General features: G+C 48.6%; 1 protein-coding gene and 1 pseudogene across 1 annotated transcript in view; one reads left to right on the top strand and one right to left on the bottom strand.

Moving 5' to 3' along the window:
* Window positions 1-9434, bottom strand: part of LOC121562674 — a 47732-nt pseudogene extending 38298 nt beyond the window's left edge.
* Window positions 9435-9523: 89 nt separating this feature from the next.
* Window positions 9524-26474, top strand: part of LOC123488955 (NEDD4-binding protein 2-like) — a gene marked incomplete at its 3' end in the record, with an annotated part of 21844 nt that continues 4893 nt past the window's right edge. The window contains 6 exon segments of the mRNA XM_045219683.1: window positions 9524-9824; window positions 20947-21134; window positions 21136-22073; window positions 22536-22660; window positions 23465-23553; window positions 25865-25962. Coding sequence (XP_045075618.1) covers window positions 9524-9824; window positions 20947-21134; window positions 21136-22073; window positions 22536-22660; window positions 23465-23553; window positions 25865-25962 — 1739 coding nt within the window.

Here is a 26474-nt window from a genome sequence, read left to right as displayed (position 1 = left end):
CACAGCATATTTTACATACAGCAGGTTTTTAAAGGACCAAAGAGTAAGGTCCTGGTATCATCCCAGCCTCTTTCACTATCACAACACAAAACCAATCATGCACAGCTTTCAGAGAGAGGAGAGGGGGGAGAGAGGAGAGGGGGGAGAGAGGGAGACATAGAGAGGAGAGGGGGGAGAGAGGGAGACAGAGAGAGGAGAGGGGGGAGAGAGGAGAGGGGGGGAGAGAGGAGAGAAAGAGACAGATAAATAACACATCTACCTTTATTCTAAATTGCCTGAACAGAATCTCAGAGAATAGACGTTTTAACCAGCTAACGTTGACACACTTTCAGACATAGCTGTTGATGTTAAAATGGGTTGTTGGGAGTGTCAAGTCAGTCCGTTTATCCCATTTCAAGTCTCCCTAGCTTTAAAGCTGATGAAACTGCCACTTCTGTTGAGGATATTACAACAAGAAAGAAGATACTTCAAAATAACGAACACCGTTTTCCCCCTCTGACATCACTAACAGCAGAATACAGTGCAAGTATTCAGACCCCTTGACCTTTCCCACATTGTTACGTTACAGCCTTATTCTAAAATTGATACAATCATTTTTTCCCCCCTCAATCTACACACAATACCCCATAATGACAAAGCAAAAACAGGGTTGATTAATTTTGCTAAAATATGAAAAATTACAACAAATACCTTATTCACATAAGTATTCAAACCCTGGGGCGGAACAGTGAGAAAGGTGCTGGGGGAGAACAGTGAGAAAGGTGCTGAGGGGAACAGTGAGAAAGGTGCTGGGGGGAAGGGAACAGGTGGAAAGGTGCTGGGGGAACAGGGGAAAGGTGCTGGGGGGAACAGTGAGAAAGGTGCTGGGGGAGAACAGTGAGAAAGGTGCTGGGGGGAACAGTGAGAAAGGTGCTGGGGAGAACAGTGGGAAAGGTGCTGGGGGAACAGGGGGAAAGGTGCTGGGGGGAACAGTGAGAAAGGTGCTGGGGGAACAGTGAGAAAGGTGCTGGGGGAACAGTGAGAAAGGTGCTGGGGGAACAGTGGAAAGGTGCTGGGGGGAACAGTGAGAAAGGTGCTGGGGGGAACAGTGGAAAGGTGCTGGGGAACAGTGAGAAAGGTGCTGGGGGGAACGGTGAGAAAGGTGCTGGGGGGAACAGTGAGAAAGGTGCTGGGGGGAACAGTGAGAAAGGTGCTGGGGGAACAGTGAGAAAGGTGCTGGGGGGAACAGTGAGAAAGGTGCTGGGGGGAACAGTGAGAAAGGTGCTGGGGAGAACAGTGGGAAAGGTGCTGGGGGAACAGGGGAAAGGTGCTGGGGGAACAGTGAGAAAGGTGCTGGGGGGAACAGTGAAGAAAGGTGCTGGGGGAACAGTGGGAAAGGTGCTGGGGGGAACAGTGAGAAAGGTGCTGGGGGGAACAGTGGGAAAGGTGCTGGGGGGAACAGTGAGAAAGGTGCTGGGGGGAACAGTGAGAAAGGTGCTGGGGGGAACAGTGAGAAAGGTGCTGGGGGGGAACAGTGAGAAAGGTGCTGGGGAACAGTGGGAAAGGTGCTGGGGGGAACAGTGAGAAAGGTGCTGGGGAGAACAGTGAGAAAGGTGCTGGGGGGGAACAGTGAGAAAGGTGCTGGGGAGAACAGTGAGAAAGGTGCTGGGGCGGAACAGTGAGAAAGGTGCTGGGGGGGAACAGTGAGAAAGGTGCTGGGGGGGAACAGTGAGAAAGGTGCTGGGGAAGAACAGTGGGAAAGGTGCTGGGGCAGAACAGTGAGAAAGGTGCTGGGGAAGAACAGTGAGAAAGGTGCTGGGGAGAACAGTGGGAAAGGTGCTGGGGCGGAACAGTGAGAAAGGTGCTGGGGGGGAACAGTGAGAAAGGTGCTGGGGAGAACAGTGAGAAAGGTGCTGGGGCGGAACAGTGAGAAAGGTGCTGGGGCGGAACAGTGAGAAAGGTGCTGGGGCGGAACAGTGGGAAAGGTGCTGGGGAGAACAGTGAGAAAGGGGAGAACAGTGAGAAAGGTGCTGGGCGGAACAGTGAGAAAGGTGCTGGGCGGAACGGTGAGAAAGGTGCTGGGGGAGAACAGTGAGAAAGGTGCTGGGGGGAACAGTGGGAAAGGTGCTGGGGGGAACAGTGGGAAAGGTGCTGGGGGAACAGTGAGAAAGGTGCTGGGGGAGAACAGTGAGAAAGGGGAGAACAGTGAGAAAGGTGCTGGGCGGAACAGTGAGAAAGGTGCTGGGCGGAACGGTGAGAAAGGTGCTGGGGAGAACAGTGAGAAAGGTGCTGGGGGGAACGGTGGGAAAGGTGCTGGGCGGAACGGTGAGAAAGGTGCTGGGGGGAACAGAAAGGCTGGTAAAGGTGCTGGGGAACATAGAAAGGTGCTGGGGCAGTGAGAAAGGTGCTGGGGAACAGTGAGAAAGGTGCTGGGGAACAGTGAGAAAGGTGCTGGGGGAACAGTGAGAAAGGTGCTGGGGGAACAGTGGGAAAGGTGCTGTGTGGAACAGTGGCGTTGTTTCATGGATTCCAGCTTTAAGAACTAAGTTACTTCAGAGTATTTAGGAAAGTTAGCCAACTCATTGATCCTGCCCAATATAGGACTTTGTTAAGTTCCTTGACAGTTGATATAACCATTTGCACACCACATCCACGGTCACCCTATGGACTCTGGTAAAAATGGGCCAGTTTGCCTCAGGGGATCCATACACAACAAAACAAACGTCCCTCCCTGACGCTCATCAAACTCCACACCGCCAGACACTTCCCTCCCTGACGCTCATCAAACTCCACACCGCCAGACACTTCCCTCCCTGACGCTCATCAAACTCCACACCGCCAGACACTTCCCTCCCTGACGCTCATCAAACTCCACACCGCCAGACACTTCCCTCCCTGACGCTCATCAAACTCCACACCGCCAGACACTTCCCTCCCTGACGCTCATCAAACTCCACACCGCCAGACACTTCCCCTCCCTGACGCTCATCAAACTCCACACCGCCAGACACTTCCCTCCCTGACGCTCATCAAACTCCACACCGCCAGACACTTCCCTCCCTGACGCTCATCAAACTCCACACCGCCAGACACTTCCTCCCTGACGCTCATCAAACTCCACACCGCCAGACACTTCCCTCCCTGACGCTCATCAAACTCCACACCGCCAGACACTTCCCTCCCTGACGCTCATCAAACTCCACACCGCCAGACACTTCCCTCCCTGACGCTCATCAAACTCCACACCGCCAGACACTTCCCTCCCTGACGCTCATCAAACTCCACACCGCCAGACACTTCCCCTCCCTGACGCTCATCAAACTCCACACCGCCAGACACTTCCCTCCCTGATGCTCATCAAACTCCACACCGCCAGACACTTCCCTCCCTGACGCTCATCAAACTCCACACCGCCAGACACTTCCCTCCCTGACGCTCATCAAACTCCACACCGCCAGACACTTCCCTCCCTGACGCTCATCAAACTCCACACCGCCAGACACTTCCCTCCCTGACGCTCATCAAATTCCACACCGCCAGACACTTCCCTCCCTGACGCTCATCAAACTCCACACCGCCAGACACTTCCCTCCCTGACGCTCATCAAACTCCACACACGCCAGACACTTCCCTCCCTGATGCTCATCAAACTCCACACCGCCAGACACTTCCCTCCCTGACGCTCATCAAACTCCACACCGCCAGACACTTCCCTCCCTGACGCTCATCAAACTCCACACCGCCAGACACTTCCCTCCCTGACGCTCATCAAACTCCACACAACAAAACAAACGTCCCTCCCTGATGCTCATCAAACTCCACACCGCCAGACACTTCCCTCCCTGACGCTCATCAAACTCCACACCGCCAGACACTTCCCTCCCTGACGCTCATCAAACTCCACACCGCCAGACACTTCCCTTCCTGACGCTCATCAAACTCCACACAACAAAACAAACGTCCCTCCCTGATGCTCATCAAACTCCACACCGCCAGACACTTCCCTCCCTGACGCTCATCAAACTCCACACCGCCAGACACTTCCCTTCCTGACGCTCATCAAACTCCACACAACAAAACAAACGTCCCTCCCTGATGCTCATCAAACTCCACACCGCCAGACACTTCCCTCCCTGACGCTCATCAAACTCCACACAACAAAACAAACGTCCCTCCCTGATGCTCATCAAACTCCACACCGCCAGACACTTCCCTCCCTGACGCTCATCAAACTCCACACCGCCAGACACTTCCCTCCCTGACGCTCATCAAACTCCACACCCGCCAGACACTTCCCTCCCTGATGCTCATCAAACTCCACACCGCCAGACACTTCCCTCCCTGACGCTCATCAAACTCCACACCGCCAGACACTTCCCTCCCTGACGCTCATCAAACTCCACTCCGCCAGACACTTCCCTCCCTGACGCTCATCAAACTCCACACAACAAAACAAACGTCCCTCCCTGATGCTCATCAAACTCCACACCGCCAGACACTTCCCTCCCTGACGCTCATCAAACTCCACACCGCCAGACACTTCCCTCCCTGACGCTCATCAAACTCCACACCGCCAGACACTTCCCCTGCCTGACGCTCATCAAACTCCACACCGCCAGACACTTCCCTCCCCTGACGCTCATCAAACTCCACACCGCCAGACACTTCCCTCCCCTGATGCTCATCAAACTCCACACCGCCAGACACTTCCCTCCCTGACGCTCATCAAACTCCACACCGCCAGACTCAGTAGACCAATGCTGTCCAGACCCAGCCCTAGGGGTTAACACACCGTTCATTTAAAATCTGTGTAAGGGTGTTACTATACCTCAGCTCAGCGCTCGACTTGGACTGAAATAGGTACCGTTTACGTTTAGGTGCTGGTCCGGGACTGTTTGTATTTAGGTGCTGGTCCGGTACTGTTTGTATTTAGGTGCAGGAACTCCACAATACTTTTGAGGTAATATTCTATAAAAGGAGGTGCAGGAACTCGGGCAGTAGAACGTTTGAGGTGCCCGGTACGGTTACCCAGTTCCGGTGAGCTCCTGCCCAAGTCAGCGTAGAAGTCGTTTTTTAAACAGTCTTGTCTTTTCGTTCCTGTGCTACCACGGTCTATCCTCATCCTGTGCTACCACGGTCTATCCTCATCCTGTGCTACCACGGTCTATCCTCATCCTGTGCTACCACGGTCTATCCTCATCCTGTGCTACCACGGTCTATCCTCATCCTGTGCTACCACGGTCTATCCTCATCCTGTGCTACCACGGTCTATCCTCATCCTGTGCTACCACGGTCTATCCCCATCCTGTGCTACCCACGGTCTATCCTCATCCTGTGCTACCACGGTCTATCCTCATCCTGTGCTACCACGGTCTATCCCCATCCTGTGCTACCACGGTCTATCCCCATCCTGTGCTACCACGGTCTATCCCCATCCTGTGCTACCACGGTCTATCCTCATCCTGTGCTGCCACGGTCTATCCCCATCCTGTGCTACCACGTCTATCCTCATCCTGTGCATACCACGGCCCATCCTCATCCTGTGCCACCACGGTTCATCCCCATCCTGTGCTACCACGGTCTATCCCCATCCTGTGCTATTTCACACGGTCTCATCCTCATCCTGGAAGTGCTCTTCACTGGTCTATCCTCATCCCGGCGTACCACGGTCTATCCTCATCCTGTGCTACCACGCTCCACCCTCATCCTGTGCTGCCACGGCCTATCCTATCCTGTGCTACCACGGTCTATCCTCATCCTAGCTACCACGGTCCATCCTCATCCTGTGCTGCCACGGCTCATCCTCATCCTGGGAAGTACCACGGTCTATCCTCATCCCGGCGTACCACGGCCCATCCCCCATCTGCACACGCCCTCATCCTCATCCTGTGCTACCACGGTCTATCCTCATCCTGTGCTACCACGGTCTATCCATCTGTGCTACCACGGCCCATCCCCATCCTGTAGCTACCACGGTTCATATCCCCATCCAAAGTGCTACCACGGTCCATCCCATCCAACAACGCTCTGGCCCATCCTCATCCTGTGCTACCACACATCCTCATCCACTACCGCGGTCTATCTCATCCTGTGTGCTACCACGGTCTATCCTCATCCCAGCTAACAATGGCTCATCTCATCCGTGCTACCACGGCTCATTCCTCACCCAGCACACGCACCATCCCTCATCCTGTGCTACCACGGTCCATCCTCATCCTGTGCTACACGGTCTATCCTCATCCCGTGCTACTACGGTCTACCTCATCCTGTGCTACCCACGGTCTATCCTCATCCTGTGCTACCACGGTCTATCTCATCCTGTGCTACCACGGTCTATCCTCATCCTGTGCTACCACGGTCTATCCTCATCCTGTGCTACCACGGTCTATCCCCATCCTGTGCTACCACGGTCTATCCTCATCCTGTGCTACCACGGTCTATCCTCATCCTGTGCTACCACGGTCTATCCTCATCCTGTGCTGCCACGGTCTATCCTCATCCTGTGCTACCACGGTCTATCCTCATCCTGTGCTACCACGGTCTATCCTCATCCTGTGCTGCCACGGTCTATCCCCATCCTGTGCTGCCACGGTCTATCCTCATCCTGTGCTGCCACGGTCTATCCTCAGCAGAACACAACAGCAGCATTCATGACATCATAATGCAGGTGCAGAAGAAGGCAGACCTCCTTTGTGGCGTCATAAAGCGTCCTCCAACGACGTCATAAAGAACACCAGTGCCATGTGTTCTATATCTCTGACAGTACCACGGTCCAGTACCATGAAAAAAACGTCACAATAACACACATTTCTGGCTATTCCCAGCAGAGTAGCAACGTTTATTAAAAACAACACTGGAACCATAGATAGCTACGGCAGGTAGCTTAGCGGTTAAGAGCGTTGTGCCAGTAAACCGAAAGGTCGCTGGTTCTAATCCCCGATCCGACTAGGTGAAAAAAATCTGCCGATGTGCCCCTTGAGCAAGGCACTTAACCCTAATTGCTCCCGTAAGTCGCTCTGGATAAGAGCGGTCTGCTAAATGACTAAAAAATGTAAAATGTCTCTGAAAAGCTATGCTTGCTTTACTTTTCCTCCATTCATCTCAGTCTCTCTCTCCCCCTGCCTATACTAGCACAAGACTAACTCGGCTATAGCACCTTCCATTCATGTTTAGAGAGTTGGGGTGCTATTGGTCATCTGCCAGTGGCTGGACATTGATCTAGTGAGTCTGAAGAGATAGCCAGCCCACCCCCCACCAGATCACTAGGTCTCTCCCACCACCTCTGTAGCTCAGCTGGTAGAGCACGGCGCTTGTAACGCCAGGGTAGTGGGTTCGATCCCCGGGACCACCCATACGTAAAAAATGTATGCACACATGACTGTAAGTCGCTTCGGATAAAAGCGTCTGCTAAAATGGCATATTATAACATCGCAGCTCAGCGTCAGTCCTGACAGTTAGCTAGGGGCGGTTCAACCCGACCTACCTTTAACCGTTTCACCACCTCGTCGTTGCTGATCTTCTCCGTGATTTCCTTCACTCCAAGCGGGTAGGTGATCTTGCCGTCCCCCGCCGGTTTCTGCTGCTGCGGGAACTCCATGCTTGGTCGGGTGTTTAATCCACACAGTCCTCTACTGGCCTCTATGGGGCAGAAAACAAAAGTTCAACACAACCATTCTACCGCACTTCTCAAAAAACCATGTTTAAAAACACTGTTTTTGTGCTTCTGATGATTATTTATGCGATAGACTGCGAGGGGAATATGAACGCGTCAGTCGACAGCGTGAAAATGTCTCCCCGAATGAAGTTTTTTTTTGTAGAATCAAAATACAATCGTCGCTGTGCTAGCTAGCATGCTAGCTAATAAGCGCGATATCCGCTCTGCAATCGCATGCTCTTTCATAAAGATAATGTTTGTAGCCACCAGTTGGTTTGCGTTTTGAAATACAAACACATTAAATATACCATTACACCTGTCTTTATGGTCAACGAGTCCGACAATCAAATTAATATATATTTTTTAAAAAAACATCAAATTGCAGGATGAGCAGCGATGCTAGCTAGCTATGCTAGCTGGTTCATGAGACCCACACTGTGTATGCCATACTAGCTAACTAGCTAGTTAGCATTGTTAGCCTAGGCCGCAAACTATTCACACAACACCCATCATCACATTTGACATTACTGTTGCTACAAATTAGGCAGAAAAATTAACTAACGAAGAATCGTTATTCTCAAGAGCTCTTCCTGCGACCGACTCCTGCCATGTTTAGCGTTTAGAAAAACTTTACGTGTCAGGAAAATACATATAAATCACTTATTTGTTTGAACTTCAGCTCCTCTCACATCGCTTCCTACAATCGCGCTAGTTCTCTGGACATAAAACGTTAGCGTCGCCCTCCCTCTCCACGAAACTTGCGCCACGAAGGATTTTCCAACATCAACAATTATCACCAAAAAGAAAGCTCTCTACACACAACTATGGCCCCAAAAAAATCTGCATACGGTAACCGCGGTCCACAAACACCACAAAAAATTGTATTCCCTTTCTCATATTTACCTCACGAATGAGCGGTTTTAATTCATGAGTGTGGCACAGGTTAGGGTTTTTTTAGTTTCGGCACAAAGATCCTTCTCTCCAGTCTCAACAGCCAGTCAGTGCAGTTTGAACGTCCCCTCTCTCTCTCTCAACGCTGGGTGCACAGCGCCGCCCTCGGTCTAACCAGGGTACTGCAACACACATTTCATCAGGCTGATCCCAGGTCAGTATTTAGAAGTTCCCTGAAAGGCTACGGGTTGAAGTCGGAGGAGGGTAAAACTGATTCTAGGTCTGTGCCTGCCGGAACATATCTCCCCTCTTCTCTCTCTCAACGCTGGGTGCACAGCGCCGCCCTCTGTCTAACCAGGGTACTGCAACACACATCTCATCAGGCGGGAGTCGGAAAACAAACAGCTCCACTTCCTTTTTGATGCTGGAAGATAAAAAACCCACACTAGATGCTGATCCCAGGTCAGTATTTAGAAGTTCCCTGAATGGCTACGGGTTGAAGTTGGAGGAGGGTAAAACTGATTATAGGTCTGTGCCTCCTGCCGGAACATAATTTACGAGGTTGGGAAGGCGCTTTCAATACTGTACCATATAAATTAGAATAGCAGGCAAGCGCACTTATATTAGGTTAGTGTACAACGTTGCAGATATTAAATAAAAAGTCAAGAGAAGGATTAAATGAACAACAACGTCTATTTGGAAACTACTAAGGTTACACGACAATTTGATTTGGCAAGTTTTCAGCGTCGTCCTTTTTTCCTCCAGTCTCTCTCTCTCTATCCAGATCAACTGCAGTTCACTTACCCACCGGATCGGTGTGCTGGTGTTGCTTCAACTTAGCGTTTCTTCCTCGGGTTGTTTTTAGCATCGGGACCACACCGCCCACGCTAGAGCTGCCAGCTAGCTTAGATACTTCCCTAGCAAACTGTTGTCAACAGTGGATCAACCGTTGGGGGGGGTAACATTAGCCAACTCGGGCACCCACCACACACACCGAGAATGCCAAGGAAAAAGAAAAATGGTCATAGCCCGGCAAGAGTGCCCGGGTTGTCAAACGATAGCAACAGCTACTACCGAATACCGGGAACTGACGGTGCGCCCCCGTCGAGAAGTGAATTCAACACGGCGAGTAACTCTCCCTACCGCGGCGGCGGTACTAACATGCTAGCGTCAACAAACTCAGGAGGCGACACTGCTACCTACCAGGACAAGGACGGGATAGTGAGGAAGATGAAGGAGATGTTTTCACACCTGGACCCCGAAGTTCTTTACATTGTGCTGGCCGAGTGTGACTTCAAAGGTAAGACTGTTGACCGAATACTATGGCTAGTGGAATGGCGCTAGCTATGCCAAAGTTCAGTTTAGCTCGATAGCTAACTAGAAATCAAGCATGTACCCTAACGCGGGGGGGTGATTCGCTACTGATGGAACAGCAATGCTGGTCCCTTGACCGATATTGCATATTGATCATATGATTGATTATGTGATCAACTCCTCTCCCACACCACACTCCTGCTCCTCCACTTAGACCTGACACTCACTCTAAACGAATATCATTTTTTCTTTTCTTATTTTACATAAGATGAATTCCCTACAGCCAAAAAGCTTCCAGGCTAACACATTTACTTTCCTATTTTGTGAATAGGATAACGCTGAATACAGTATGGACAAGTGTACTCCCCGCGGTATACTCGGCGCTAGCGTGTATTTCAATGTCATGTGTACTGTCTGTCTGTGAGATCATGTCGTTACATAACCTCCCATTGTCATGTGGTGACTGCAGTTCAACAGTACATTGAAACCCTCCCAAGACAGGAGGCAAAACATTCAGCTACTTTACTTTCTATCAACAACCTTGCACCAACTGTCACCTTAAAGTTAGGAAGTATCTACATGTGAGAGACGAAATTACATAAACATGTACATGTCACGCACGGCTAAGGCGTTAATTTAACCAACTGTTCCCGTTCTCTCTCCTACCGTCTCTCTCCCTACCGTCTCTCTCTCTCTCTCTCTCTCTCTCCTACGTCTCTCTCTCTCTCCTACGTCTCTCTCTCTCTCCTACGTCTCTCTCTCTCTCCTACGTCTCTCTCTCTCTCCTACGTCTCTCTCTCTCTCCTACGTCTCTCTCTCTCTCTCCTACGTCTCTCTCTCTCTCCTACCATCTCTCTCTCTCTCTCCTACGTCTCTCTCTCTCTCCTACCATCTCTCTCTCTAATACCATCTCTCTCTCTGTCTGTCTCTCTCTCTCTCTCTCTAATACCATCTCTCTCTGTCTGTCTCTCTCTCTCTCTCTCTAATACCATCTCTCTCTGTCTGTCTCTCTCTCTCTCTCTGTCTCTCTCTAATACCATCTCTCTCTGTCTGTCTCTCTCTCTCTCTCTCTAATACCATCTCTCTCTGTCTGTCTCTCTCTCTCTCTCTCTAATACCATCTCTCTCTCTGTCTGTCTCTCTCTCTCTCTCTCTAATACCATCTCTCTCTGTCTGTCTCTCTCTCTCTCTCTCTAATACCATCTCTCTCTCTGTCTGTCTCTCTCTCTCTCTCTCTAATACCATCTCTCTCTCTGTCTGTCTCTCTCTCTCTCTCTCTAATACCATCTCTCTCTCTGTCTGTCTCTCTCTCTCTCTCTCTAATACCATCTCTCTCTCTGTCTGTCTCTCTCTCTCTCTCTTAATACCATCTCTCTCTCTGTCTGTCTCTCTCTCTCTCTCTCTAATACCATCTCTCTCTCTCTGTCTGTCTCTCTCTCTCTCTCTCTAATACCATCTCTCTCTCTCTGTCTGTCTCTCTCTCTCTCTCTCTAAACCATCTCTCTCTGTCTGTCTCTCTCTCTCTCTCTCTAATACCATCTCTCTCTCTGTCTGTCTCTCCTCTAATACCATCTCTCTCTCTCTGTCTCTCTCTCTCTCTCTCTCTCTCTACCATCTCTCTCTGTCTGTCTCTCTCTCTCTCTCCTAATACCATCTCTCTCTCTCTGTCTCTCTCTCTAATACCATCTCTCTCTCTCTCTCTCTCTCATCTCTCTCTCTCTCTAATACCATCTCTCTCTCTCTCTCTCTCTCTCTCTCATACCATCTCTCTCTCTCTACATCTTCTCTCTCTCTCTCTCTCTCTCTCTCTCTCTCTCTCTCTCTAATACCATCTCTCTCTCTCTCTCTCTCTCTCTCTCTCTCTCTCTCTCTCTCTCTCTCTCTCTCTCTCTCTCTCTCTCCCTCTTCTCTCTCTCTCTCTCTCTCTCTCTCTCTCTTCTGCTCTCTCTCTCTCTCTCTCTCTCTCTCTCCTACCGTCTCTCTCTCTCTCCTACCGCTCTCTCTCTATCTCTCTCTCTCTCTCGTCTCTCTCTCTCTCTCTCTCTCTCTCCTCTCTCTCTCTCTCCCTTACCGTCTCTCTCTCTCCCTACCGTCTCTCTCCTACGTCTCTCTCTCCCTACGTCTCTCTCTCTCCTACCGTCTCTCTCTCTCCTACCGTCTCTCTCTCTCCTACCGTCTCTCTCTCTCTCCTACCGTCTCTCAATTCAATTCCATTTCAATTTAAGGGCTTTATTGGCATGGGAAACGTGTGTTAACATTGCCAAAGCAAGTGAAGTAGATAGTAAACAAAAGTGAAATAAACAATAAATATTAACAGTAAACATTACACTCAGAAGTTTCAAAAGAATAAAGACATTTCAAATGTCATATTATGTATATATACAGTGTTGTAACAATGTGCAAATAGTTAAAGTAGAAATGGGAAAATAAATAAACATAAATATGGGTTGTATTTACAATGGTGTTTGTTCTTCACTGGTTGCCCTTTTCTTGTGGCAACAGGTCACAAATCTTGCAGCTGTGATGGCACACTGTGGTTTTTCACCCAGTAGATAAGGGAGTTTATCAAAATTGGGTTTGTTTTCGAATTCTTTGTGGATCGCTGTAATCTGAGGGAAATATGTGTCTCTAATATGATCATACATTTGGCAGGAGGTTAGGAAGTGCAGCTCAGTTTCCACCTCATTTTGTGGGCAGTGTGCACATAGCCTGTCTTCTCTTGAGAGCCAGGTCTGCCTACGGCGGCCTTTTCTCAATAACAAGGCTATGCTCACTGGAGTCTGTACATAGTCAAAGCTTTCCTTAAGTTTGGGTCAGTCACAGTGGTCAATATTCTGCCACTGTGTACTCTCTGTTTAGGGCCAAATAGCATTCTAGTTTGCTCTGTTTTTTTGTTTGTTCTTTCCAATGTGTCAAGTAATTCTCTTTTTGTTTTCTCATGATTTGGTTGGGTCTAATTGTGTTGTTGTTGTTTTGTTGTTCCTGGGGCTGTGTGGGGTCTGTTTGTGTTTGTGAACAGAGCCCCAGGACAAGCTTACTTAGGGGACTCTTCTCCAAGTTCATCTCTCTGTAGGTGATGGCTTTGTTATGGAAGGTTTGGGAATCGCTTCCTTTTAAGTGGTTATAGAATTTAACGGCTCTTTTCTGGATTTTGATAATTAGCGGGTATAGGCCTAATTCTGCTCTGCATGCATTATTTGGTGTTTTACGTTGTACACGGAGGATGTTTTTGCAGAATTCTGCATGCAGAGTCTCAATTTGGTGTTTGTCCCATTTTGTGAATTCTTGGTTGGTGAGCGGACCCCAGACCTCAGAACCATAAAGGGCAATGGGTTCTATAACTGATTCAAGTATTTTTAGCCAGATCCTAATTGGTATTCAAATTTTATGTTCCTTTTGATGGCATAGAAGGCCTCTTGCCTTTTCTCTCAGATCGTTCACAGCTTTGTGGAAGTTACCTGTGGCGCTGATGTTTAGGCCGAGGTATGTATAGTTTTTTGTGTGCTCTAGGGCAACGGTGTCTAGATGGAATTTGTATTTGTGGTCCTGGCAACTGGACCTTTTTTGGAACACAATTATTTTTGTCTTACTGAGATTTACTGTCAGGGCCCAGGTCTGACAGAATCTGTGCAGAAGATCTAGGTGCTGCTGTAGGCCCTCCTTGGTTGGTGACAGAAGCACCAGATCGTCAGCAAACAGTAGACATTTGACTTCAGATTCTAGTAGGGTGAGGCCGGGTGCTGCAGACTGTTCTAGTGCCACCTCGCCAATTCGTTGATATATATGTTGAAGAGGGTGGGGCTTAAACTGCATCCTGTCTCACCCCTACGGCCCTGTGGAAAGAAATGTGTGTGTTTTTTGCCAATTTTAACCGCACACTTGTTGTTTGTGTACATGGATTTTATAATGTCGTATGTTTTTCCCCCAACCCCACTTTCCATCAATTTGTATAGCAGACCTCATGCCAAATTGAGTCAAAAGCTTTTTTGAAATCAACAAAGCATGAGAAGACTTTGCCTTTGTTTGGGTTTGTTTGTTTGTCAATTAGGGTGTGCAGGGTGAATACGTGGTCTGTCGTACGGTAATTTGGTAAAAGCCAATTTGACATTTGCTCAGTACATTGTTTTCACTGAGGAAATGAACTAGTCTGCTGTTAATGATAATGCAGAGGATTTTCCCAAGGTTGCTGTTGACGCATATCCCACCGGTAGTTATTGGGGTCAAATTTGTCTCCACTTTTGTGGATTGGGGTGATCAGTCCTTGGTTCCAGATGTTGGGGAAGATGCCAGAGCTAAGGATGATGTTAAATAGTTTAAGTATAGCTAATTGAAATTTGTGGTCTTTATATTTTATCATTTCATTGAGGATACCATCAACACCACAGGACTTTTTTGGGTTGGAGGGTTTGTATTTTATCCTGTAGTTCATTCAATGTAATTGGAGAATCCAGTGGGTTCTGGTAGTCTTTAATAGTTGATTCTAAGATTTGCATTTGATCATGTATATTTTTTTGCTGTTTGTTCTTTGTTATAGGGCCAAAAAAAAGATTGGAGAAGTGGTTTACCCATACATCTCCGTTTTGGATAGATAGCTCTTCGTGTTGTTGTTTGTTTAGTGTTTTCCAATTTTCCCAGAAGTGGTTAGAGTCTATGGATTCTTCAATTACATTGAGCTGATTTCTGACATGCTGTTCCTTCTTTTCCGTAGTGTATTTCTGTATTGTTTTAGTGATTCACCATAGTGAAGGCGTAGGCTCAGGTTTTCTGGGTCTCTATGTTTTTTTAGTTGGATAGGTTTCTCAATTTCTTTCTTAGGTTTTTGCATTCTTCATCAAACCATTTATCACTGTTATTACTTTTCTTTGGTTTTCTGTTAGAGATTTTTAGATTTGATAGGGAAGCTGAGAGGTCAAATATACTGTTTAGGTTTTCTACTGCCAAGTTTACACCTTCACTATTACAGTGGAACGTTTTGTCCAGGAAGTTGTCTAGAATGGATTGAATTTGTTGTTTCCTAATTGTTTTTTGGTAGGTTTCAACACTACTTTCCTTCCATCTATAGCATTTCTTAATATTATTCAGTTTGTTCGGCTTTGATGCCTCATGATTGAGTATTGCTCTGTTCAAGTAGACTGTGATTTTGCTGTGGTCTGATAGGGGTGTCAGTGGGCTGACTGTGAACGCTCTGAGAGACTCTGGGTTGAGGTCAGTGATAAAGTAGTCTACAGTACTACTGCCAAGAGATGAGCTATAGGTGTACCTACCATAGGAGTCCCCTCGAAGCCTACCATTGACTATGTACATACCCAGTGTGCGACAGAGCTGCAGGAGTCGTGACCCATTTTTGTTGGTTATGTTGTCGTAGTTGTGCCTAGGGGGCATATGGGGGAGGGAATGCTGTCACCTCCAGGTAGGTGTTTGTCCCCCTGTGTGCTGAGGGTGTCAGGTTCTTGTCCAGTTCTGGCATTTAGGTCGCCACAGACTAGTACATGTCCCTGGGTCTGGAAATTATTGATTTCCCCCCTCCAGGATGGAGAAACTGTCTTCATTAAAGTATGGGGATTCTAGTGGGGGGGATATAGGTAGCACACAGGAGGACATTTTTTCTCAGTTGAGATAATTTCCTTTTGAATTTCTAACCAAATGTAAAATGTTCCTGTTTTGATTAATTTAATAGAGTGAGTTAGGTCTGCTCTATACCAAATTAGCATACCCCTGAGTCCCTTCCTGTTTCACACCTGGTAGTTTGGTGGATGGGACTACCAGCTCTCTGTAACCTAGAGGGCAACCAGTGGGTCCGTCTCCTCTATACCATGTTTCTTGTAGGATGACAATGTCTGTATTTCCGATTTCTTTGGTGAAGTCCAGATTCCTGCTCTTTAGGCCAAAGGCAGATGACCTCAGGCCTTGGATATTCCAGGATGAAATAGTGAAGGCTTTGTGTTCCATAAAGTGTCTAATGTTGTTGGTTGTGTGGTTTGGCCTCAGGCCAGTAATTGTGAGCAGAGCCTGCTGAGCATCTGGTACATGCCATTGGCTTGGGCTAGTGTAAGAGTGGGTGTTGGGCCTGTTTGCCTGCTCATGGCCTGGGCGTATGTGTGACTTTCATGTTGAGGCCCTCTTTGTGGGAGTGAGGGGCTTGGGGTGGGTAGGAGGGGCATAGGTCTGATCTGAGGGGGCCTAAATGGGGTGTGGGCATGGTTGACTTGGGGGGAGTTAATTGGTTGGGGGTGGGGGTGTAGATGTGTTGATGGTGCTGTGGTCTGGATGTAGGTCCTCTCTGCGGGGTCCTCTATGTGTAGGTCCTGGGGGGGGTCCCGCAGGGTCTGGGAGAGTGTCTCGCTGGTCTGGGCGGGGTGTCTGTTGATCTGTTGCTCCCTGTGTGAGGTGTTGGGTCTGCGGTTGAGGGCGATATCCTTTAGGGTCCGGGCGAAGGTGGGCACTGCTGCCTTGTATAGGTGGACCTGGTCGTAAGGCTGTTCACGTCCAGGGTGGAGTGGTGGGCCAGGAAGACATTTGGTTTTGATGCACAGTCACGGGAAATACTTGCGTTTACCCGCTGTATGGTAGCAGGGTGGAAGTCTTTTTCGTGGTAACAGGGTTGAGATAACCACTTGTGCGTTGGGGAAAGTAGAAGAAGCTTTTTCTATCACGCCCTTGAGTGATGTGGCCACCCTTTCCTGCTGTGTTCTCAGGTCGTTTGTGCCTGTGTGTATTATTATGTGGCTGGGTGATCCTAGTCGGTCCTTAGACAGAAGGTCTAGGGCGCGCTGGGTATTTGGACACCAGAGTTTAGACACTGTGTGTTTTGGAAAAAGTTTATTTTCTTGTATGTATTTCCCGTTTGAGTCCATAAGGAGTACAATCTGTGGCTTGTGTATGTCCTCAGTGGGTGTGGGGGGGTCGTCATGAGGGCTATCAGGGTGTCTGACTGGGGGTGCTCAGAGGGGGTTGGGATCCCCTGGGCTTGGGGTTCTTCATTTGTTTGTCTGGGTGTGATGTCGAGGCTATGGTCAGGGTCTAGGGTGTACTGTTCTGCTGCGGTGTCGAGACTTTGGCCAGGATCTGAGGTGGGCTGTTCTCTAATGCGTTGTTCAATGTCACCCGTCATCGTTCTCACCTTCTCCTCCAGCACTCTGATCCTCTCCTCTAGTGCTCTGTTCTTCTCCTGCTCCTGCTCTTTCTCCTGTTGATGTTGTCTCACCACAGTCCAGAGTGCAGACATGTCTCTCTCTACCTGCAGCTCTCCAGGTCTAGTTAAGGGGTGTTGTTGTGCTGGACTGTTGTCTGGGTCTGTGCTGACTGGAGTGTGTTGCACCTGCTGTTCCAGCTCCACCTGCCTTACCTCCAGCTGGGTGAATTTATCCTTCATTTCAATGAGGGAGTAGTACTCTGTGCTGGGAAGTTGAGTTTCTGCTTGGGGTTGCTCTGTGGGGTTATTTAATGAAGAGGTCTGGTCTGACCCGCTCGGGTAGGGGTATCTTTCTCAAGGGACAGCTTCTCCTGCTGAGCTATTTCTTTGATTAGGTGAAAGTCCAGCTGGAACTGTTTGGTGTTGCCTTGAACCAAAACGGTTCCAGATTTATAGAGATTAATATTAGACCGACTCAGAGTCCTCGTTGTCCAGTATCCTGAGTTTCCACCGTCGCTAACACCCCCTCTTAACAGAGAGGGGTAGTGTGCTAGTATAGCACTGTGCCATGCCAGGGATGGTCTGTGTGGAAGATAAGGTTGCTTATGTTCCCATTTTTATACAAATCAGCAAAAAGTGTCTCGTGCTTCCCCAAAAGAAGTTTCAATTTGTACTCTTTTCGTGTCTTGTCGTTTTTTTACATTCAGAGGGTACTGTATTTTAATGACCTCTGAACAGTGGGGGTGCTTCTAAGGCCTCTTCTAAAGCCTCTAGTTGGGGTAGACTGTACGACTCTCCTGCCATTGTTGGGCTCAAGGGCTTTGACACCTCTCACTTCACACGTCAGTGCTAATTGAAATTGTATCTCTTTGTAGCAAGCTTAAGCTTGGTAGCCTTAGAATTCAGTCCTTATAATATAAAATATATCATTGTAATGAATTTTTCTTCTTGGTTTTGAAAGTGAAAAATAGCTTCATACTAAACATTACTCACTCAGTTCCAGGTTGGATGGTGTTTTCAGGTTTCTGTTTGTTTTCCAGAGCATTTGCTGTATAGTTTGAGAATAGTAATCCTTGGTAGTAGAAAGCTTTCCAGGTAATTCCGTCCAAAATCAGGTTGTAGGTTTGGAGTTTTGGTTTGGAATAAAGGTTATGTTGTGGAGGGTAGCATCCTGTATATGTCCCTGCCAAAAAATCCTACTTTATCTAAATCTATATTTTTTGTTAAAAAATGCAGGAGCAATATCTTTGAGCTCTCTCTCTCTCTCTCTCTCTCTCTCTCTCTCGCTCTCTCTCTCTCTCCTACCAATTCAATTTACATTTAAATTCAATTTAAGAGCTTTATTGGCATGGGAAACATATGTTAACATTGCCAAAGCAAGTGAAATAGATGTTTCATACTGGCCCCCGTGGGAAGTTGGTTCTTCACTGGTTGCCCCTTTTCTTGTGGCAACAGGTCACACATCTTGTAGCTGTGATGGCACACTGTGGTTTTTCACCCAGTAGATAAGGGAGTTTATCCAAATTGGATTTGTTTTCGAAATCTTTGTGGGTCTGTGTAATCTGAGGGAAATATGTGTCTCTAATATGGTCATACATTTGGCAGGAGGTTAGGAAGTGCAGCTCAGTTTCCACTTCATTTTTGGGCAGTGTGCACATAACCTGTCTTCTCTTCGAGAGCCAGGTCTGCCTACGGCGACCTTTCTCAATAGCAAGGCTATGCTCACTGAGTCTGTACATAGTCAAAGCTTTCCTTAAGTTTGGGTCAGTCACAGTGGTCAGGTATTCTGCCACTGTGTACTCTCTGTTTAGGGCCAAATAGCATTCTAGTTTGCTCTGTTTTTTTGTAAATTCTTTCCAATGTGTCAAGTAATAATTTGTTTGTTTTCTCATGATTTGGTTGGGTCTAATTGTGTTGCTGTCCTGGGGCTCTGTGGGGTCTGTTTGTGTTTGTGAACAGAGCCCCAGGACCAGCTACTTAGGGGACTCTTCTCCAAGTTCATCTCTCTGTAGGTGATGGCTTTGTTATGGAAGGTTTGGGAATCGCTTCCTTTTAGGTGGTTGTAGAATTTAACGGCTCTTTTCTGGATTTTGATAATTATTCTGCTCTGCATGCATTATTTGGTGTTTTACGTTGTACACAGAGGATATTTTTTTTGCAGAATTCTGCATGCAGAGTCTCAATTTGGTGTTTGTCCCATTTTGTGATTTCTTGGTTGGTGAGCGGACCCCAGACCTCACAACCATAAAGGGCAATGGGTTCCATAACTGATTCAAGTATTTTTATCCAGATACTAATTGTTATGTCGAATACTGCCCCCCGGGGGGGCAGAAGGGGCATAGGTCTGATATGGGGGGGCATATATAGGGTGTGGCCAGGGTTTGCTTGGGGTGGTCTTAGCTGGTTGGGGTGTGGCCAGGGTTTGCTTGGGGTGGTCTTAGCTGGTTGGGGTGTGGCCAGGGTTTGCTTGGGGTGGTCTTAGCTGGTTGGGGTGTGGCCAGGGTTTGTTTGGGGTGGTCTTAGCTGGTTGGGGTGTGGCCAGGGTTTGCTTGGGGTGGTCTTAGCTGGTTGGGGTGTGGCCAGGGTTTGTTTGGGGTGGTCTTAGCTGGTTGGGGTGTGGCCAGGGTTTGTTTGGGGTGGTCTTAGCTGATTGGGGTGTGGCCAGGGTTTGCTTGGGGTGGTCTTAGCTGGTTGGGGTGTGGCGGCAGGGTTTGTTTGGGGTGGTCTTAGCTGGTTGGGGTGTGGCCAGGGTTTGCTTGGGGTGGTCTTAGCTGGTTGGGGTGTGGCCAGGGTTTGTTTGGGGTGGTCTTAGCTGGTTGGGGTGTGGCCAGGGTTTGGCTTGGGGTGGTCTTAGCTGGTTGGGGTGTGGCCAGGGTTTGCTTGGGGTGGTCTTAGCTGGTTGGGGTGTGGCCAGGGTTTGCTTGGGGTGGTCTTAGCTGGTTGGGGTGTGGCCAGGGTTTGCTTGGGGTGGTCTTAGCTGGTTGGGGTGTGGCCAGGGTTTGCTTGGGGTGGTCTTAGCTGGTTGGGGTGTGGCTGGTGATGCTGTGGTCTGGGTCTAGGTCCTCTTAGCTACCATCTCTCTCTCTCTCTCTCTCTGTCTCTCTCTCCCCCCCTCTCTCTCTCTCTCTCTCTCTCTCTCTCTCTCTCTCTCTCTCTCTCTCTCTCTCTCTCTCTCTCTCTCTCTCTCTCTCTCTCTCTCTCTCTCTCTCTCTCTCTCTCTCTCTCTCTGTCTCTCTGTCTCTCTCTCTCTCTCTCCTAAATTCAAACAATAGTTTTGAACCATTTTAAATATAATATATTTGAAGGTTGTGCAGGACTGTGGTAGATGAATGAATCAATCTATCATTTTAGACTGTTATAATATTTATCTGGTCAATATGTCAGTGTATTATGTCTGTTTGTAACAGTGTGTTATATGTGAAAATGTGATTGTATTATAAATTGTATTTGAATGGACTCTTGGAAGATTAGTCCAAATGAGGACTAAAATAGATCCTAATCAAAAAAACATATTTCTCTCTCTCTCTCTCCTACCATCTCTCCCCCTCTCTTTCTCTCTCCTACCATCTCCCTCTCCCCCTTCTCTCTCTCCTACCACCCCCCCTCTCCCTCTCCCTCTCCTACCATCTCCCCCCCTCCCCCTCTCCTACCATCTCTCCCCCCTCTCCCTCTCCCCCTCTCTCTCTCCTACCATCTCCCCCTCCCTCTCCTACCATCTCCCCCCCTCCCTCTCCTCTCCTACCATCTCCCCCCTCTCTCCTACCATCTCCCTCTCCCCCCTCTCTCTCTCCTACCACCCCCCTCTCCCTCTCCCTCTCCTACCATCTCCCCCCTCTCCCCCTCTCCTACCATCTCTCCCCCCTCTCCCTCTCCCCCCTCTCTCTCCTACCATCTCCCCCCTCCACCCCTCTCCTACCATCTCCCCCTCTCCCTCTCCCTCTCCTACCATCTCCCCCCTACCATCTCTCTTCCTCTAGTTGAGAATGCGATGGATTCTCTTCTGGAGCTGTCTGTAGCAGCTGAGGGCATCAGCCCCCTTCCTCCCCTCCTCTCTGGGTTCGAGCTTGCCGCAGCTCTCCTCAGCCCCCAACACAACCCCTCCAAACCAGACCCTCACCCCCCTACAGGGGCGACCGCTGTCCCCCTCTCCCCTCCCCGCCGCCCCCTCCTCTCCGGAGCGAAGTGACCGGGACCTGACCACTGACTTGACCGAAGAGTTTGATGTTCTGATCGACCGTGAGCTGGAGAATCTAACCATACAGCAGGAGGCCGGAGAGAGGGACCACGGTGGTCTTCACTCCTCCTCCTCTCCTCCCTCCGTCCCCCTCCCTTCCCTGTCCTCCCTCCTTCAGCCCCCGCTGCTCCAGGCCAGCCCAAGAGCCTCAGCCTCCAGGAGGGGGCCCCCAGGGGACCAGCCATGCCCAGACAGGGTGCTCTCAGCTGGGCAGGCTAGCGGAGCTCACTCCCCTGTCTCTGGCCTGAGCCTTAGCTTCTCTGGAGGAGCAGTGGGTGACCAGCGGCAGAGACCACTACTGGACTTCAGCCATCTGACCTCAGCGCCAACCGAGACGGACAGAACTAAACCCAGCCTGCCTTTGGACCTGGGGGCCGCCGATCGCCCCTCTGCATTCCAGGCATACAGGAAACTGGACCAGTCCACTGTTCCTCCAGAGGGCGGGCGGGCCGTACCACCGGGCGGCAGAGTAGGGGGGGCGAGGACGAAGACAAGCGTCTCAGGAGGAGGAGAGGAAGAGCGACTCAACAACTCGCCGTTCTGGAATGCTCGGGCGTCGGAGTTCCAACCGCGTATCCACGGAAACCAGGCAGGGGGGGGGCCGACCTTCATCGTCCCTGTGGCGCTAAGCCCCTCCCCCTGGCACACCCAAGCCGCGCCCGCCTCCCACTGGTCGGCCCAGGGCCCTGTCAGACGAGCCCCTGTAAAAGCGGGCGCTACCATCCCCGGGTCCTGGACAGGGGGTGTGTCTGCGGCTGCTGCTCCCAGAGCACCCCTCCTCTCTGGCCAACATGGTAGACTCCGGCTGGAGGGGCGTGTCCTAGTGCTGCTCGGGGAGCTCCCGGGGTCGGGCAAGTCCACCCTGGCCCGGTAAGGGGGGTGTTAGATGTGTGTGTGTGTGTTATATAGGGGGTGTGTGTGTGTTTACAATATTGATAACCACACACACACACCAATAAACGTGTGCGTGCGTGTGTGTGTGTATAGGGTGTGTGTGTGTGTTTCCAATATTGATAGACCACACACACACACCAATAACGCGTGCGTGCGTGTGCGTGCGTGTGTGTGTCTGTGTGTCTGTCTGTGTGTGTGTGTGTGTGTCTGTGTGTGTGTGTGTGTGTCTGTGTGTGGGTGTCTGTGTGTCTGTGTGTGTGTCTGTGTGTGTGTGTGTGTGTGTTGTCTGTGTGTGTGTCTGTGTGTGTGTGTCTGTGTGTCTGTGTGTCTGTGTGTGGGTGTCTGTGTGTGTGTCTGTGTGTCTGTGTGTGTGTGTGTCTGTGTGTCTGTGTGTGTGTGTCTGTGTGTGTGTGTGTCTGTGTGTGTGTGTGTGTGTAGGGCTATGCTGGAACAGAACCCATATGGGGTGGTGCTGAGCACGGATGATTATTTCTGTCGCCATGGGGACTATCGCTACGAGCCCTCAGCTTTAGGGAGGCCCACGAACTGGAACCACGCTAGAGGTACACACAACCCTACACCCTAAACCCTACACCCTACACCCTAACCCTATACCCTAACCCTAACCCCTACACTAACCCTACACCCTAACCCTACACCCTAAACCCTGTACCCTACACCCTACACCCTATACCCTACACCCTATACCCTATACCCTACACCCCTACACCCTATACCCTATACCCTACACCCCTATACCCTACACCCTATACCCTACACCCTATACCCTGTACCCTACACCCCTGTACCCCCTACACCCTACACCCCTACACCCTGCACCCTACACCCTATACCCTACACCCTATACCCTACACCCTATACCCTACACCCTACACCCTACACCCTGTACCCTACACCCTACACCCTGTACCCTGTACCCTACACCCTACACCCTACACCCTACACCCTATACCCTACACCCTATACCCTAAACCCTACACCCTATACCCTACACCCTGTACCCTACACCCTATACCCTACACCCTATACCCTATACCCTACACCCTGTACCCTACACCCTATACCCTACACCCTGTACCCTACACCCTAAACCCTACACCCTAAACCCTACACCCTACACCCTAAACCCTACACCCTAACCCTAACCCCACACTAACCCTACACCCTAACCCCACACTAACCCTAACCCTAACCCTACACCCTAACCCCACACTAACCCTAACCCTAACCCCACACTAACCCTAACCCTAACCCCACACTAACCCTAACCCTACACCCTAAGCTATGTAAGTGGATGGTGTCTGTTTCCCCAGCCGTTGAATAATAACGTGTGTATTTGTCCTCAGCCAAGGAAGCGATGGTGGCCTCTTCCTCTCCTGTCATTATTGACAACACCAACATGCAGGGCTGGGAGATGAAACCCTACGTAGCTATGGTCAGTCTCTCTCTCTCTCTCTCTCTCTCTCTCTCTCTCTCTCTCTCTCTCTCTCTCTCTCTCTCTCTCTCTCTCTCTCTCTCTCTCTCTCTCTCTCTCTCTCTCTCTGTCTCTCTCTCTCTGTCTCTCTCTCTCTCTCTCTCGCTTTTCTTTTTTAATGTGAAATTAAAAATAATGTTCAGTTTTAATCAGAAATATATTTCAATAGGTATTAAAGTTTATATACACTACCAGTCAAAAGTTTTAGAACACCTACTCATTCAAGGGTTTTTCTTTATTTTTACTATTTTCTACGTTGTAGAATAATAGTGAAGACATCAAAACTATGAAATAACACATATGGAATCATGTAGTAACCAAAAAGTGTTAAACAAATCAAAATATATTTGAGATTCTTCAAATAGCCACCCTTTGCCTTGATGACAGCTTTGCACACTCTTGGCATTCTCTCAACCAGCTTCATGTGGTAGTCATCTGGAATGCATTTCAATTAACAGGTGTGCTTTCTTAAAAGTTAATTTGTAGAATTTATTTGTGTTGTAACAAAGGTAGGGGGGGTATACAGAAGATAGCCCTATTTGGTAAAAAACCATGTCCATATTATGGCAAGAACAGCTCAAATAAGCAAGAGAAACGACAGTCCATCATTACTTTAAGACATGAAGGTCAGTCAATACGGAACATTTCAAGAACTTTGAAAGTTTCTTCGAGTGCAGTCGCAAAACCATCAAGCGCTATGATGAAACTGGCTCTCATGAGGACCGCCACAGGAATGGAAGACCCTGAGTTACCTCTGCCGCAGAGGATAAGTTAATTACAGTTACCAGCATTGTCACGATCGTCATAATGATTGGACCAAGGCGCAGCGTGATATGCATACATCTCTTTAATAGTGTACTAGCAACACGATACAAAATACAAAACAACAAAACGAAACGTGAAGTCCTCGGTCATGAACACAAAACCAACACGAACAAGATCCCACAAAACACAAGTGCACAACAGGCTGCCTAAGTATGGTTCCCAATCAGAGACAACAAGCAACAGCTGATTCTCGTTGCCTCTGATTGAGAACCACCACGCCAACATAGAAACACATAACCTAGAACAGAACATAGGAAACGAAACATAGACACTACACAAAGAAACTAACACCCTGGCTCAGCATACAAGAGTCCCCAGAGCCAGGGCGTGACAAGCATCAGAAATTGCAACCCAAATAAATGCTTCACAGAGTTCAAGTAACAGACACATCTCAACATCAACTGTTCAGAGGAGACTGTGTGAATCAGGCCTTCATGGTCGAATTGCTGCAAAAGAAACCACTACTAAAGGACACCAATAAGAAGAAGAGACTTGCTTGGGCCAAGAAACACGAGCAATGGACATTAGACCAGTGGAAATGTGTCCTTTGGTCTGGAGTCCAAATTTGAGATTTTTGGTTCAAACCGCTGTGTCTTTGTGAGCGCGGTGTGGGTGAACGGATGATCTCCGCATGTGTGGTTCCCACCGTAAAGCATGGAGGAGGAGGTGTTATGGTGTGGGGGTGCTTTGCTGGTGACACTGTGTGTGATTTATTTAGAATTCAAGGCAACTTAACCAGCATGGCTACCACAGCATTCTGCAGCGATACGCCATCCCATCTGGTTTGGGCTTAGTGGGACTATCATTTGTTTTTCAACAGGACAATGAGCCAACACACCTCCAGGCTGTGTAAGGGCTATTTTACCAAGAAGGAGAGTGATGGAGTGCTGCATCAGATGACCTGGCCTCCACAATCCCCGACCTCAACCCAATTGAGAATGCTTTGGGATGAGTCGGACGGCAAAGTGAAGCAAAAGCAGCCAACAAGTGCTCAGCATATGTGGGAACTCCTTCAAGACTGTTGGAAAAGCATTCCAGGTGAAGCTGGTTGAGAGAATGCCAAGAGTGTGCAAAGCTGTCATCAAGGCAAAGGGTGGCTATTTGAAGAATCTCAAATATAGAAAATATATTTTGATTTGTTTAACACTCTTTTTTGGTTCCTACATGATTCCATGTGTGTTATTTCATAGTTTTGATGTCTTCACTATTATTCTACAATGTAAAAAATAGTAAAAAAATAAAGAAAAACCCTTGAATGAGTAGGTGTGTCCAAACTATTGACTGGTACTGTATATATTATACTTGTGTATGTCTTTCCCTCAGGCTACACACACACACACACACACACACACACACACACACCCAGAGAGAGAGAAGGTCTGATGGTAGGATGTGCTGTATGTGAGAGAGAGGGTCTGATGGTAGGATGTGCTGGATGTTTCCACAGGCTCTGAGGCAGAACTACAAGGTTTTGTTCCGGGAGCCTTATACCTGGTGGAGGAACAAACCCAGGGGAACTGGAGAGGTACCAATACAGTTATTACAGTACAACTAGAGAGGTACCAATAAAGTTATTACAATACAACTGGAGAGGTACCAATACAGTTATTACAATACAACTGGAGAGGTACCAATAAAGTTATTACAGTACAACTGGAGAGGTACCAATAAAGTTATTACAAAACAACTGGAGAGGTACCAATAAAGTTATTACAAAACAACTGGAGAGGTACCAATAAAGTTATTACCAGTACAACTGGAGAGGTACCAATAAAGTTATTACAGTACAACTGGAGAGGTACCAATAAAGTTAGTTACAAAACAACTAGAGAGGTACCAATAAAGTTATTACAAAACAACTGGAGAGGTACCAATAAAGTTATTACAAAACAACTAGAGAGGTACCAATAAAAGTTATTACAAAACAACTGGAGAGGTACCAATAAAGTTATTACAAAACAACTAGAGAGGTACCAATAAAGTTATTACAAAACAACTGGAGAGGTACCAATAAAGTTATTACAGTACAACTGGAGAGGTACCAATAAAGTTATTAC

This window comes from Coregonus clupeaformis, unplaced genomic scaffold, assembly GCF_020615455.1.
Source record: "Coregonus clupeaformis isolate EN_2021a unplaced genomic scaffold, ASM2061545v1 scaf2617, whole genome shotgun sequence".
Lineage (NCBI taxonomy): Eukaryota > Metazoa > Chordata > Actinopteri > Salmoniformes > Salmonidae > Coregonus > Coregonus clupeaformis.
Note: the sequence above shows the minus strand (reverse complement) of the source record. Positions and strands in the feature narration are given on the sequence as shown.